This window comes from Phodopus roborovskii, unplaced genomic scaffold (genome assembly GCF_943737965.1).
Source record: "Phodopus roborovskii unplaced genomic scaffold, PHOROB, whole genome shotgun sequence".
NCBI classification, from domain to species: Eukaryota; Metazoa; Chordata; class Mammalia; order Rodentia; family Cricetidae; genus Phodopus; species Phodopus roborovskii.
Window position 1 is genome coordinate 28,825,872 of NW_026126480.1, and position 15,416 is coordinate 28,841,287.

The 15,416-nt window shown below is 42.5% G+C and overlaps 1 protein-coding gene across 1 annotated transcript in view; it reads right to left on the minus strand.

Annotated features, from left to right (window-relative positions):
- Positions 1-3,443: 3,443 nt before the first annotated feature.
- The window catches only part of Dnah3 (dynein axonemal heavy chain 3), a 179,165-nt gene continuing 167,192 nt past the window's right edge, over positions 3,444-15,416 (minus strand). Inside the window, exons 56-61 of the mRNA XM_051192820.1 lie at positions 13,364-13,518; positions 11,588-11,755; positions 9,951-10,093; positions 7,386-7,590; positions 5,802-5,939; positions 3,444-3,842 (exon numbers count right to left, since the gene is read on the minus strand). Of these exons, the coding sequence (XP_051048777.1) occupies positions 3,489-3,842; positions 5,802-5,939; positions 7,386-7,590; positions 9,951-10,093; positions 11,588-11,755; positions 13,364-13,518 (1,163 nt within the window). The 3' untranslated portion in view covers positions 3,444-3,488. The remainder of the gene's footprint in view (positions 3,843-5,801; positions 5,940-7,385; positions 7,591-9,950; positions 10,094-11,587; positions 11,756-13,363; positions 13,519-15,416) is intronic.

Genomic DNA, 15,416 nt, shown 5'->3' on the forward strand with positions numbered 1-15,416 from the left:
AACAAACAAACAAAAAGAGAACCTTCTATTAATGTGAATTTTCTATGAATAGCTTCCTTTGCAAAGACGTATATACTATTACATAAAACAAAGGTAACATGTTTGGATGGATGAATGGATTACAGGTGTGTACTACCATGTCTAGCTTCTATGTCTTACTCTTAATATCATTTCCCCCCACTTTTTCTACAAGTCCATTAAATTCTTATATTCTGTCTCCTAAAGGCAAAAATTACCTTCCTATGTCCCTTCCCTCAATGAAATTCTTTCCTGTCACTGACAAGAACTGAACATAACTAACTGCTCACTAGCTAAAATTTTTTTAAGGTCAGGGGCTCAGGGGCTGAAGAGATGGCTAGTGGTTAAGAGCATGACTGCTCATCCAGAGGACCTGGGTTCAATTCTAGCTACCCACATGGCTGCTAACAACTGTCTATAACTTCAACATCTGACACTCTCACACAAACTACATGCAGGCAAAACACCAATGCAAATAAAATAAAAATAAATTATATATAAAAAAATTAAGGCCAGCTGGGTGGTGGCAGCAGACACCTTTAATCCCAGCACACGGGAGGCAGATGCAGGTGGGTATGTCTCTGAGTTCGAGGCCAGCCTGATCTACAAGAGCTAGTTCCAGGATAGCTAGGGCTACACAGAGAAACCTTGTCTGGAAAAAACAAAAAACAAACAAACAAAAAAAAATTTAAGGTCTAGGTCTAGCTTGGTGATCTGATGGCCATTCTTGGTTTCAGCTTGACCACATCTGGAATTAACTAAACTAAGCATCTGTGTACCTGTGAGGGAGTCCTTCCTTCCTTCCCTCCTTCCTTCCTTCTTTCTTTCCTTCCTTTTTTCAAGGCAATGTTTCTCTATGCTCTGTCCTGGAAGTCACTCTGTAGACCAGTTGGCCTCAAACTCAGATCTGCTTGGCTCTACCTTCCAAATGCTAGGATTAAAGGCATTTTAGCCACCACATCCATCTGAGGGATTTTTCTTAATTAAATTATTTGAAGTGGAAATATATACCATTTGAGGTGGGAAGATCTACCTTTAATTTGGGCCACGCCTTCTGGTGTCAGCCTATATGAGGGACATGGAAGAAAGAAAGTTCTACCCTTTGCCTGCCTACTCTCACTCTTGATTTACTAGCATTAGAACCTACTTCTTTGGGATTCCAATGTATACTGAAGACCAGCTGAGATATCTATTCAGTTGAACTGAACAACTACTGGATTCTCAGACTTTCCATTGATAGTCATTGTTAGACTAGCTGGCCCGAAGCCAGTAAACCACTCTAATAAATCTATATATATACACACACAGAGAGAGAGAGAGAGAGAGAGAGAGAGACTATTCCACGAGAGAGAGACTATTCCATTAGAGAGAGAGAGAGAGACTATTCCACTAGAGAGCCCTAACTAATAACACCAGGTTTGCCTGATGTCATCTGCTAGCTATTTATTAGCAGAGCTTGCTGCTTCTCATTGAATTTACTGGCCATCTTTGCCCAAGACTCTAGCCTCTAATTCACCATGATTTCTGAAGAACATTTTCCCTTTCCTAGGAGGAAACATTATGACCACATTGACCCCAGCTGAGAGTGACCTCAAATTTAGGGCAATCTTGGTTTTCAAAGTAGAGGAAATATTTTAAATTTCAAAACTGTAATCCATCAAACAAAAACATTCTGTCCTTTGACCCTTGAAGAATGAGAGAGTCCTTGCGTCTCTCAGCTTGTCAATGCTGGATGAATTTGGAGTTAGGTAACTATAATTAAAATTCATTGGTTCTCTTAGAAGCCCCCTCATACCAGTTCTTCTACAGCCTGCACTATGACTTACCTACCATCCCAAGAGTCATGGGCTTGGATCCTAACCATCTTCCTATCTCATGTGATTGATGGACTTATTTGGGATGATACAGTCCTAGCCATCATTCTGATTTATCTATACATTGAAAAAAGTTATATTTCTTTCTTGAAAAATACCTTTAGTGACAACTTTGAGGAGAGTATACTTTCTTACTGTCTCTATTACCATACACTTATTCTTTCTGGGCACTTGGATAGCTTATCTCAGGATTTTCTTGGCACCATGAAGAAACTGAAGCTAAAGTATTTTGGAATACCTTTATTTCATTTGCTGAGGCTTGCCATATTCAGGAAAAGTCTCTGGCCTTGAATTGAGGCATTTGTTTCTAGCAAAGAGGCAGAAAATTAAGACCATATACATTAAGATTCAAACAACCTGTATCTTCTCCATTCTGAATACCCTAAATAAAGCTATCTAGAGCCTAAAGCTACATGAGAGAGTCAGGGAAGAATACCTCTGGAATTAGGTGTTTTTGTATCTCTGGATTTTCTGGAGAGAAACAAAGATGGACAGAGTCATGTGGCTGAAACTACAGTCTCTTCCAAGAGTCTACATCAGAACAGCCAAGTCCTTGGCTAGGAGGCAGCATACATGGACTCAAGAGCCAGAGAACCTCCACCTCCCTGTGCAATGTGAATGAGCAGTGTGGTACTCTTAGGCAGGTTCTTTCCTCTCTCTGAGCATCTAGATGGTGGGGACAATTATTTCCAGGCGCAGGAGTGAGCAAATTAGCCACAGGCTTGTCACAAAACCTGTGCACAGTAGGCAAACAACAAGTAGGCTACTCTAATGTCAGAAGTTAGCCCATTCATGTAACTGATAGAAAAGCAATTGAAGCTAAACTGGGAATTGTTGTTTAGTGGAGTGCTTGCCTAGAGTGCTTAAGGCTGTGGGTTCAATCCTTGGCATTAAGTAGTAGGTGAACTTGTACCACTGACTGCCTGGATCCTAATTAGCACCAGTAAAGTAGAAATAATGATAATCCGTACCTCCTAAGGTTGTGTAAGACCTGTGGTTAAAATACATTAAGTGGAGGCTGGAGTGGCTCAGTGGATAAGAGCACTTGTTGCTCCTGCAGAGAACTTGGGTTCAGTTCTTAGAACCCACATGGCACCTCACAACTATTTTGTAACTCCATTTCCAGGGATCATATACTGTCTTCTGACCTTCTTGGGCACCTGTACTCACATACATATATCCATATTCAGATACACACTATATATATATATATATCAAGAACCTTAAAAAAAAGAATCCAAGCCCTTCTAAAACTCTCATGGGGCCTTGATGGCTGCACAAGTGTGTCAGTCAGGGAAAGCAGTGATTCCTATCAAGCTTAAGCCAAGTGACCACAAATCTAGGTGGACAGTTACACTATCTGTGTTCCAATTTAGTAGCTATCTGATTTGGGGATATCACCTTCTCATGGCTTCTGCTGCCATAAAATGAAGACGATAATAATGATAATAACCTACTTTATAGGGCTGCTGTGAAATTTCCGGCTCTATTGATTATTATATCATCATCACCTTCATACTATACAATTCAGGAAAGAAAGGCTACTTGTAATGGAGAATAAAATGCCATTTACTCTCAGTTTTGAGACACTTGCCATCAGTTATCCAGCTGGCACAATGAGGCCACACCTCGGTTTATCCAGTGCTTCTGGGGCATGTCTGTCGGAAGTTCAATGGACAGGACATAGTTAGTAGAGTGGCCAGTGGTAGAGAGGGTGCCTCTGCGGGCACTTGTCTTATACACTGGACACACATAAATGTCCTGATGCTGGAATAACGCACTCTCCCCAGGCTTCAGCCAAATGATGGGCAATGGGTCATAGAGGATTTTGGGGAGAGATTCTCCAATCTGCATTGCTTTCCTGTCCCAGCGGGCACCTTCTAGGAACAGCCCTTTGATGTAGGCCCCATCTTCTGGGCTATTCTCCATAGATGTTTCTTGTGTGGTTACCTGAAAGAATGGAAAGCTGTGATTTTCATAATCTGATTAATTCCTTACATGAGGTGATAACACCTGGCTGCCAGGTCTGCCTCTACCAAGAACTGGGCTTCTCTGATGAGTCTTATCAGATGTGAGCCAAGTCTGCTCCCGAGGCAGCTTCCTGCTGCTGTAAATGGTAGGAACAGAGGATGCCTGAAGTGGGAGTCAAGAGGTCACACTGACTGTAGCTGAGCAACCTTACACAATTGCTTTTCCCTTCTGGGACCTTAATCCAGGAAATGAAGGGTTAAGATTCTGAATCTGAGACTAGCTGATTAAACAGTTCTGGGGTAGGGGTCAAGTGGAATATATTTGTAATGTACTTTTGAAAAAAATAGTTTCTGTGGTTTAAAGACTTGCCCCAACTAAGAACCAGGTCATAGAATTCCTGAAAATGCCAAGGGCTGGCTCCGAGGAGCTTTTCAGTGTCAGCCATGTCTCAGTGAGGGTTGTTACATTGGGCTGGCCTGTGAGCATGTCTTTGAAGGACTGTCTTAATTGACGTGGGAAGGCCACTGAATGTATGTAGCACCATTTCATGGGCTGGCCCTTGGACTGTATAAGAGCAGGCCTTGAACTCAGAGTCTACCTGCCTCTGCCTGGTCTATAGAGTGAATTCCAGGATAGTCAGGGTTAAGCAGAGAAAACCTGGGAAGAAGGGGGAGGGGCATAGAGAATGAACTGAGTACTAGCAAGTAGGCAAATATCCATGTGTTTCTCTCTCAACCTATGGGTCTCCACCCCTTTGGTTGGGGGGGGGGGGTGTCAAGCAGCCTTTCCACAGGGGTTCCCTAAGACTATCAGAAAACACAGATATAAATTTATATATTTATATTATGATTCCTAACAGTAGCAAAATTGTAGTTATAAAGTAGCAACAACATGCCAGGTGTTGGTGGCACAGGCCTTTAATCCCAGCACTAGGGAGGCAGAGATAGGCAGATCTCTGTGAGTTGGAGACCAGCCTTGTCTACAAGAGCTAGTTCCAGGACAGCCTCCAAAGCCACAGAGAAACCCTGTCTCGAAAAACCAATAAAATAAAATAAAATAAAATAAAATAAAATAAATAAATAAAATAAAGTAGCAACAACAATAATTTTGTGGTGGTGGGGGGTCACAGCATTAGGAAGGTTGATAACCACTGCCTTAAATTCCTGCCTTGACTTCCACTCTATGGAAGTCAAGGAATTGTGAGCCAATCAACCCTTTCTCCACAAAGCTGCTTTTGCTCAGTGTTTTGTCACAACAATAGCAATAATAGAGAGGTAATTCCTTGGATTCCTCCCTTTAAAACAGAAAATGGTCTAAGGATAATAGGGAATAATGGAGATCATGACTGACCATAGGGTTGCAGGCTCCATTTATCATCATTATAAATCTAGCTATAATCTTTTTTTGTTGTGAATGGAATGATTTTTCCATTTCTATGGACCATCCAAAGACATTAGCATTCTTCCAAGTGAGGATGCAGGACAGGGGGGAGGAGGATGCTTTCATTTTTCCTGCCATGATAGTGACAGGATTTTCCTTTGGAAAGATGGATTTTAAAAATATCTATTTATTATTGTGGTGGTGGTGGTGGGGTGTGGATATCAAAGGCCAACTTAGCAGAGTCAGTTCTCTCCTCCCATGTTCATTTGGGTTCCAGGATCAAACTCAGGTAACCAGGTTTGCATGCAAGCCCCTCTGCTGAGCAGTCTCACTGGCACAAAATTCCTTTTTCTATACACAGAAACAAAGGCTTGGAAGTGCTGTGACTGTATCAAAAATAGCTTCTGGAGCCAGTGTACACCATGCTAAATTCTTTACTTGTTCTACTTCAGAAGCATGATTCCTCCACACAACTAAGTATTTGCAGGTAGAAGGAAATGAGCAATACCATTTTCTTATGTTGATCCCCTAAGTTGTCCCAACCCATGAGATCCCTACCTCAAATTCAAATCCAATGTGGTCAATGGGGATGGTGTATTTCCTGGCAAAATTCTGAGAAACTCCTGTCAAAAAGGACTGTGTAAAGTAGAATCCAGAGATCCAAAAGACCACAGGAGGCCCTTTAATGATCCATTCCTATAAAGGCATACAAATCAAAATTGAGGATCTACAATGAAACATCAATAATAGGTTAAATCAAGATGAGCATGGGACTGGAGAGATGGCTCAGTGATTAAGAGAACTTGATGCCCTTGCACAGCACCAGAGTTTAATTGCTAACACCCACGTCAGGTAGCTCATAACCATCTCCAGGGACCCAATTCCATCTTCTGGCACATCCACACACATGTACAACAAACAGGCAAACAGTACATGCATAACACACACACACACACAAAGTAATAAATCTTTTCCCTTCTTTTTCCTTTTTCTCTTCAAGACAGTGTTTCTTTGTGTAATTCTGGCTGTCTTGGAATTCACTATGTAGACCAGCCTGGCCTCAAACTCAGAGATCTACCTGCCTTGACCTCCTAAATATGGGGATTAAAGGCACGTGTCATTAACACCTGGCAAATTTTTATTTGTATGAGAGTTTTGCCTGCCTGTGCCCCACACATATATGACTGGTACTTGAAGAAACCAGAGAAGGTGTCAGATTCCCTGGCACTAAAGTGACAGATGGTTGTGAGCCACTATATGAGTGCTTAGAATCAAATCTGGATCCCCTGGAAGAGCAACTAGTGTTCTTAGCCTCTGAGCCATCTCTCCAGCCCAATAAAATACATCTTAAAGGAACTAAGAGGAGGGCTGGAGAAATGGCTCAGAGGCTAAGAGCACTGACTGCTCTCCCAAGGGTCCTGAGTGCAATTCCCAGCATGCACATGGTGGCTCACAACCATCTGTAGTGAGATCTGGTACCCTCTTCTGGCATGCAGGCATACATGCAGACAGAACACTGAATAAATAAATCTTAAAAAAAAAAAAAAAAAAAAAAAAAAGAACTAGAGTATGGAAATGAGCCTCACACAAAAAAATATTCTTTGCTCTTTCGTTTTTCTTGAAGCAGAGTTCTCTTGGTTTAACTTAGACTTTCCTACTTTTGAAATGAAGGTACAAAATCATGGGTGCAAAGCTGAATTTTTTGTTTGCTTTTCTTTATTTTTCTCATACCAGAGGTTGAATTTAGACCTCAAAAATGCTAAGTACTCTATCATAGAGTTATAGCCCAACACCTATATGTAAAATTCCAGTGTCTATGTATCAGAGCTCAAAAATTTTTACACCACTAGACAGTCTTAATAAATATATCCACTGGCCAGTTATGCCCCCATAGGCCTCCAGCTTGTGACATTTTTTTCCTAGTTTCTATTCCTACTGCTATAGATTAATATCTCCAAGGAGTTTGAAAAGTCTCTCCCGCCCCACTGACCCAGGTCTGGAAAGGCCAATCCCAAATAATACCCAAGCTGAGATGCTACACAGCTGCCAACCCTCCTCCCCAACTTGTATTCTGCTATGTCAGAATGTCATCACCACCCGAGAGAGCACATCAGGTATCCAATTACCCAGACTCCCAAGTACCTGGAAGAAGGCCAGGCGGGCCAACAGGTCAGCCACGTAGCCCCCCAGTGGCTTCAGTGATGGGTAGGACTTGGAGGCCCACATGGCTGGCACTTTACCCACAAGCATACTATTGAAGACATCCTCCAGCTCCGAGGACATTAGCACTTGCCCTTTGATGGCACGGCCAAGATCAATAAGGCTTCTGCGAACCACTTTGGTCAGCCTGAAATGATAAAGGAGTAGGCTGAGCCTGGATTTTCAGGGTCCTTCTTCCCAAGTACACCAAATGTGTTCCTTTTCTCTTTCTCCCCATTCAAAAGTCAATGATAAAGAGGCAGATTCAATCACCCATAACACTGCCACCTAAAAATAACTTCAATGTAGATCTTTATTATTTCTTTAGAGAAACGAAACACGTTTTTAATGAAGTCATTCTGTATTACCTTTCTGGAATCTTTCTTTCTTAGCACATAGTGAAATCTTTCCAATTCAGTGAGTCCTGCCTCAGTCTCTCAAGTGCTGGAATTGCAGGCATGGGTCAATACAACACAGTTCTAAGTTGTCCTGTTGCTGTTGTGTGTGTATGTGATGCATGCTGCTGTTGTGTGTGTATGTGATGCATGCATGTGTGAGTGTGTGTGCATGTGTAGAAGCCAAAAGCCAACTTTAGGTGTCTTCCTCTATTACTCTCTACCTCATATTTTGGGTCTCTCACTGAACCTGGAACTCCTTGATTGCATAGACTGGCTGGCCTGTGAGCACAGGAATTCTCTGCTTCCCTGTGCTGGAATTACAGTTCTCCATCACCAGGCCCAACTTCTGTGGGCCTGGGAATCCAAAAATAGGTCCCCATACTGACAGAGAAAGCACTTCATCACTGAGCTATCTCCCCAGCCCCCAAATTATTCTTGTTTGTTTGTTTTTTGTTTTTCTAGACAGGATTTTTCGGTAATAGAACTCACTTTGTAGCCAGGCTGGCCTTGAATTCACAGAGATCAGTCTGCCTCTGCCTCCCAAGTGCTGGGATTAAAGGCATGCGCCACCAATGCCCAGCTAAGTTGTTCTTTTTAATGATTCACAACATTCTATTTTATTCAACTTTTCCCCTACTATTGAAATATTTTTAAGCTGGGCATGGTGTTACACACCTTTAATCCCAGGGTACAGGAGGCAGAGGCAGAGGCAGGTGGATCTCTATGAGCTCAAGGCCAGCATGGTCTACATAGTGAGTTCGAGGCAACCAGGTAGTGGTATCCTGTAGAAAGAAGAAGTGAAAGAGAGAAAAAGAAAGAAGATTTATTATTTGTAGGTTGTTGTCATTTATAAACAACATTGCTAGAAAAATCCATTTATATCTTCTTTTTTGTGAATTTCTAATTGCTTTCTTAGTAATAGGTAAAACTACCTATTACCTATTCAAATCTGATAAAAGAGTACCTATGGTTTAGAACTTTTAATCCACATTACCAAAGTTGTTCTTTTCACAACCTACGAGGTGTATACCTGAGAAAGGGCAACTGAAGAGCAGTCTGCAAGTGGGCAAGGCCACATGCCTCTTTCTGACCTCTCCATTCTGAAGCCTGGTTCAGCCCAGAGGAGTTCAGCTGAGTATGTAAAAATCAAAACACGAAAACTTTCCACCAGAAAGAGCTTGTAGAATCTCAACCCAATGGACAAGAGTATGAGCAAATGCAGAATTTCATAGCATGAGGAATTCAAGACTCATATCTTATGTGTGTGCTTGCTGAGAAGTCACGAGGCAAAACTATTGCCTGAGGGGCTGTGTCACAGATCTCTAGTACACCCAAAAGCATAATTACAGTTTTCCTATTGTCCTATGCTATTCTGTTCTTGCAACTATAACCATTATTAGGTTCAAGGTTTTAGTACTAAGGACTACTTGCCCCAGAAGACACAGTCACAGACCCTTGAATCAGAAGCTAAACTGTTACCTAACCATTTTGGACTTCCCATGTCACTGGCTGGATGTGTGGAAACAGGTAATATGGAAGGATGCTAGAACCCTACTGAAAATGGGGATTTATCGTTGCCCTGTTCTCTGCTCTAAGAACAACATGATAAAGGCCAATGAAGATCCTGGCAGTCACCAAGGAATGGCCCAGGTTGTCTGAGGGGAGACTGAAACATGAAAGGGAAAGTGCTAGAGCTGGTGTCTGGATCAATGAGGACTTAGCTCATCTTGCTGAGTTTTCTCAACTGTAAAGTAGTGGTAGAAATGAATAATGCCACATCACACTAATTGTGTGTGGTTCTAATGAGATCTGTGAAGTGTGTGGAGCCAGACCTGACACTGGAGGTTCATTCAAAATAGCTCTGATGACTTTTTCCACTATCATTTATGCTTGGTATTGATTTGAACTTGAGTAATTGGAATGAAGGAGAGAAAGAGTAAGAGTTATTTAATACATGGCTAACACATGCCAGGGTCATTGTGTTTTATAGCTCTCCCCTCAGGTAGGACAAACAGCCTTCTCTGCTCAGAAATAGCTTATCAAGTGCCCCTTTTAGTTATCACCACACAGGCTCCAACTTTCAAGATCCAGGCAAGATCATTATGCCCACCTGTTGAATCTGATGAGCTCCTGCCTTAGGACGGTATTCATAGACTCATTATAGATCACAGGGTACAACTTCATTACCTCTTCCAGATTAAAGTTGCTGGGAAGCTTGGACAGTATATCCTGAGCCAGCTCTTCAACCACTTCCTTTAAGTACAGACAAGAGAGAGGGAATGAGAAGTAATGGTAGCAGACAGGGGGCTTTATTTGGGGGATGCATTGGGTCCTTCCTGGGAATTCTTCCAGAGAAGCCAATTATGCCTTTGGGGGGGGGAAGGTTGGGCACTCATTAATTCACCATCCTTGGAGAGGACATCACTCCTTTGTTCAGAATGTGAAAATAACAAGAAATGACAGCCCTGTCCTTGTAGCTGTGGCCAGACAGGGCATACCTTGTTCAGTCAGGTAACTTCAGGGCAGCACAGAACACTGGCCTTATCTTCAAGGTCATCCCCGGTGAGATTCCCCCACAGCTGTCATAGCTGGGAGCTCTTTCTCAATGCCAGTGACACTTGGGAAGGTAGTAGGTCAGTCTTTATTATTGAGCAAGACAAGCCTGTGACACTGGGATTAGCCAAGTAGGGAAGGGGACAAACCCAGTGGACCAAAGAGGACAGACTGTGAATATGGCAGAGCCACATAGCCTCCCCACCCAGTAGGGCTGCCTGACTAAAGTTCAGTTCCTTTCCTACCCTACATCAGGACACCAACCAGGCTAGTGTGACCATACCAATTAGCACTCAGCATAAATGAACCCAGTCAGCAGGGTTCAAACCTGACAAGTGTTGGATGTGTGAGGCAGCTCAGAAGGAGAAGATCAGGAAGGCAGAAACAGAGACAGACAAAAAGAGAGACTGATAGAGTCAGACAGGAGACACAGTTCTGAGTGTGGCTCTCCCGTTGATAGTATGAACATGAAGCTAGCTGGTCACTTCTCTCAAGGTTCACTTGAGAAAAGGGTTTTTGTTTGGGTTTGGTTTGGTTTTGTCACTTGTACACTGACTATTATAGTCTTGGTCAGTGCTTCACAAAGTGTGCACCTGGACTGCTGGGAGTACTATAGTTGTCTAGAACACAGAATAAACAATGTTACATGGTAGGAAAGTTCTCTTTTCAATTTTGATATCTTTCTCTTTCCATTCCTTTCAAACCGAAGGAAGGCCTCAAATTGGTACTACTTTGACAATTCTCTAACCCTCACAGACCCTCCCTCCCCCTAACAAGAAGCCAGCAAGGCCTCAACTCTAGGACTTTGGCTAGCAATGTCACTCAGGAAGAACTTAACACATAGTCTGTCTTTTTTTCTTCCTTCTTCTGACCCAATCACAACTTAATGGAAATTGCATTAGGTCTTCACTTGGGGTTTTAACTTGCAATTGTTAAAATAAATATTTCTATGCAAAAGTACATTTAGTTATAGGGACTTTATGATATAGAAAAATCCATTTTTTTTTTTTTTTTTTTTTTTTTGGTACGGAACTAACTGGCATTTTGGAAACTGCTTCCTTTGTGTTCTGTGTTTGAGGACCTGGCAGTAGGGCCAAAGTGCCTTATGTCAGAGATATGTGCCAGGCTTCTATGTTCTGCCTTTCTGGTTACCATCCACAGTCTCAAAGGCCTACCTGATAGAAGCCTGCTTACCTGAGGGGACTTTCCACTCCCTCCCGACTGTCGCGGGAGGGTCAGCAGCACTCCCTGAAAGAGCTGATTGGTTTCCTGGTTGTCCTTGGTGATGTCAGCATTCTCATGGAGGCCAAATACTTCAGGGTGTGCTGTGATGGGAAGGGTCCTGAGATACTCAATGTAGGACTGGAAAGAAAATCTTCAATTGATATCAATGTAGGGACCCTGGGGTCCAAAGGTGACTTAGCTTGACTAAGCCATTTTGAAAAGAAATCCCATTGTATCAGTAACCCTGCCTCCACTCCCTAGCCAGGACAGGTGCATACACTCCAGGTTATTCCTAATTCAGTTTTCTGGAGAGTGTGAGAGCATTTTTCTTCCCACCAATGGCCTTCTCTCTATTCCTAAGTAATTGATTTTGGAGTTACAGAGATCTGAGTTTGGATCCGAGTTCAATTGCAAACTACCTGTAACCTGGAGTCAGTCATCTGAGATCCCAATTCCATTATCTGAAAGTGGGGAGACAGACAAACCCATAAAGAATCTCATAGCAGGAAGTGGGGTCTTTTCATCCTTCCCACATGGTTCTTGTTTTCATAATTCCTCTTATTTCCTTATCTAGTTTTTCTGTCCTTCCTCTTTAGCCATTTTTTAAAAGGCAGGGTATTAATATGTAGCACAAGTTGAACTCATATCTACAATTCTGCTTTAGCTTACTGAGGGCTGGGATTATAGCTTTGTGCCACCATGCCCAGCTTTCCTAGTGTCACCTTGCGGGGGAGGGGGGCATTGTGTTTTATCTTATTTTCTTCTTTTTGTTAACATATATTTTACTGACTTCTTGGAAACCTCACATAATGCACCCCAATCACCCTCACCTGCCATTCCTCTCAGGTCTAACCTCCCACCCTCTTGGCCTCCCCCCCCCCAAAAAAAAAGACTGAAAAAAACTCCATTTGTAATTGTCCACATAGTAATTGGAGCATGGTCAAACTTACCAGTGGCCAGCCCCACAAAGAAAAGTGAGTCCCTCCCCATCTACACCCCTGCCAGTAGTCATTAATTGTGGAGAGTTGTGTATACCCCAGCATCCCTATCACCATTTTCAAGAGTTCTCCTTGGTGGCTTCCTGTTTAAGCTGCTACCCTGAGAAAGGGTAGGGTAGGGGTTGGCACAGAAGCCCTTCATATCTTCTTCCCAACTGCTATTGTTGCCTTTTGAAACCTTATTTCACGACTAAGCCTTTACCTTCGTGTGTATGTGTGTGTGTGTGTACCATGGAATGCATGTGGAGGTTAGAAGATAACCTTAGGTATTGGTCCTCATCTTCCACCTCCTTTGAGTCTGAGTCTCTTGTTCTTCATCAATGTATACATCAGGCTTGCTGGCCTACAGTCTTCCAGGGATGTTGTGAATCTCTACCTCCATCCTGCCATATGTGTGCTGGGATTGTAGGTGTATACTACCACACTTGGTATGTAGATTCTGGGTGATCCAAACTCTGATCCTTACACTTGAGTGTCAAGCACTTTATCGACTGAGCATCTCCAAATACCCACAAGCCTTCATCTTAATTATCCCTCTACTCCACATAGAATCCATATCTTAAAGACCCTATCTTCCACAAATACCCAGCATTCATTAAACAACATCATCTCTCTTGAAGGCTCCATGGAGAAATAGGAACAGATTATGGGCCCAAATAAGGAAGCCCAAGGCTGAATAGCTGGACTTCCCTTGAAAATCCTGTAGCCCCTAGCTTCAGTCTGAGAGCAAATATAGGACATCCTTTACCTGGTAGGTGCCATAGGGAGGGATGTAGTAAGCCTCTCCAGGAGCAATGTAATAGTGATCTTCTTCAATTTCCTTACAGTAGAATATGGACAAGAGGGACAGCAGGAGACGCCTGTCTTTGTCATCAGTCACTCGGCCTCCATAATTACATTCCCCTGGGGAAACAAACAGCAGGAGGAGCTGAGCACAGGGAAGGAGGTTGTCATGAACTTAGGCATTAGTTTTGAGCAGCAGTTTCTTCTAGTCAGGAAGCCCTATCAGAGCACAGGTGGTCCAAGGACACAGGGTTGCTGACACTGTACTCAGCATTATTGGAAAGGCCTTTTGTGTATTACAGTGGGTATCAAAAATAATACATGTTTCCCATATCAAGAATTAGGAAAAGAGTTTATCTGGAGGAAACTGATATAATTATCAAAAGTTCTACCAAAGAGTTATTCATGTTAAGGAATCTTCCAGACTGTTTTTTTTTTAAATATGTACATTATGAAATGTGATTTAAGCTAAAGACTTTGGAATGAGATAGTCCTGAGTTCTAATTCCATCCTGACACTTTTCTGTGGTATTTTGTTTGTAATCAAACAAATAAAGCTTACCTGAAGATGAGAAAAGCAAAGTAGCTAAGACACTACAGAGTTCTTACCTCTACCAAGGCTAAGGCCAAAGGGGGACGATCCTGTCCTCAGCATGATCGTAGACTGCAATTCTCTCCACCAAACTTCAGACTGCCCTGAGACTGCACTGACCTCCTGCCTTATATTCCTCTCTAGTGCTAGGATTAAAGGCATGTCATCCAAGTGCTGGGATCAAAGGTGTGAGCTCTATTTCTCTTTTAGACTGATTCACTCTCATGTAGACCAGGATGGCCTTGGACTCACAGAGATCCATCTGCCTCTGTCTCCCGAGTGCTGGGATTAAATTGTGGCCACCACTGCCTGTCCTCTATGGCTAACTAGTGGCTTAGATGTGTGCGGCTAACTAGTGGGTTAGTTCTGCATTCTGATCTTCTGGCAAGCTTTATTTGTTAGATCATAAACAAAACATCACCATGCCTTTCTTAGAAGCAGTGATAACTGCAGGACCCAGTTTATAAAGCTGTGGATAAAATGTGATGGCCCTTACAAACAAACACATGTGTTGGAAAGACATTATCTTCTACACATACTTTTTTGAGGTACAGCTTTCTCAACTCTAAGCCACCTCTCCTCCTCATCAATATAATTCTATGAGATCTGGATTTCTGTGCTGAAATTTCTATAAAAATGAATTAGATAATTCACCAGGGATGGTGACGCGGGCCTTTGATCCCAGCACTCAGAAGGCAGAAGCAGGAGATCTCTGAGTTCAAGGCCAGCCTGGTTTACATTATGAATTCCAGGACAGCCAGGGCTATACAAAGAGACTGTACAAAAATAAAAAATAAATAAATAAACATGCACATAAAAGAGAACCCAGAAAGGTGGGTTTATTTTCAAGTTCAACCATTTCAGGAAAGAAACATTAGAATCAAGTTGAAGGGGAAGGTAAGCAGCCTAAGTTGCAAGAGCCTCGGTGCCCAGGAGGTGGATCCCAGACAGGTAGTTAGGGGACTAGAAGTTCATACTGAGTAAGGTTAGCTCTACAAGAGCAGTTGCACTGTGAGCCAGGCCATTTGGATCTTTCCAGCTCTCTATGAATGTCCACCGGTCTTCAGCAATGGGTTCCAGCTATAAGGAGGTTTATATCAACCCTGAAACTAGATACAGTAGTAAAAAGAATAGGACAGTGGTCTTTGAGCCAGGTAAGGTGACATAGGTTTTTCACTTTGGAGGCTAAGACAGGAAGACCGCAAGCCTGTGCTACATAGCAAGATCCAGTCTTATTACAAACACTCCACTCTGCTACAGAAAATAAACAATAATTTCATCCTGTTTCCATGCTCAGTGCTAGATATATCTGTAATCATGGCACCAGATTCCATCAAACTTTTTCTTGCCTGGGATACACTTACAGGCTCTGGGTTTTATGTTGATTAATGCATGTCTAGTTCTTCATAGCTACATTTTTCTTAGTA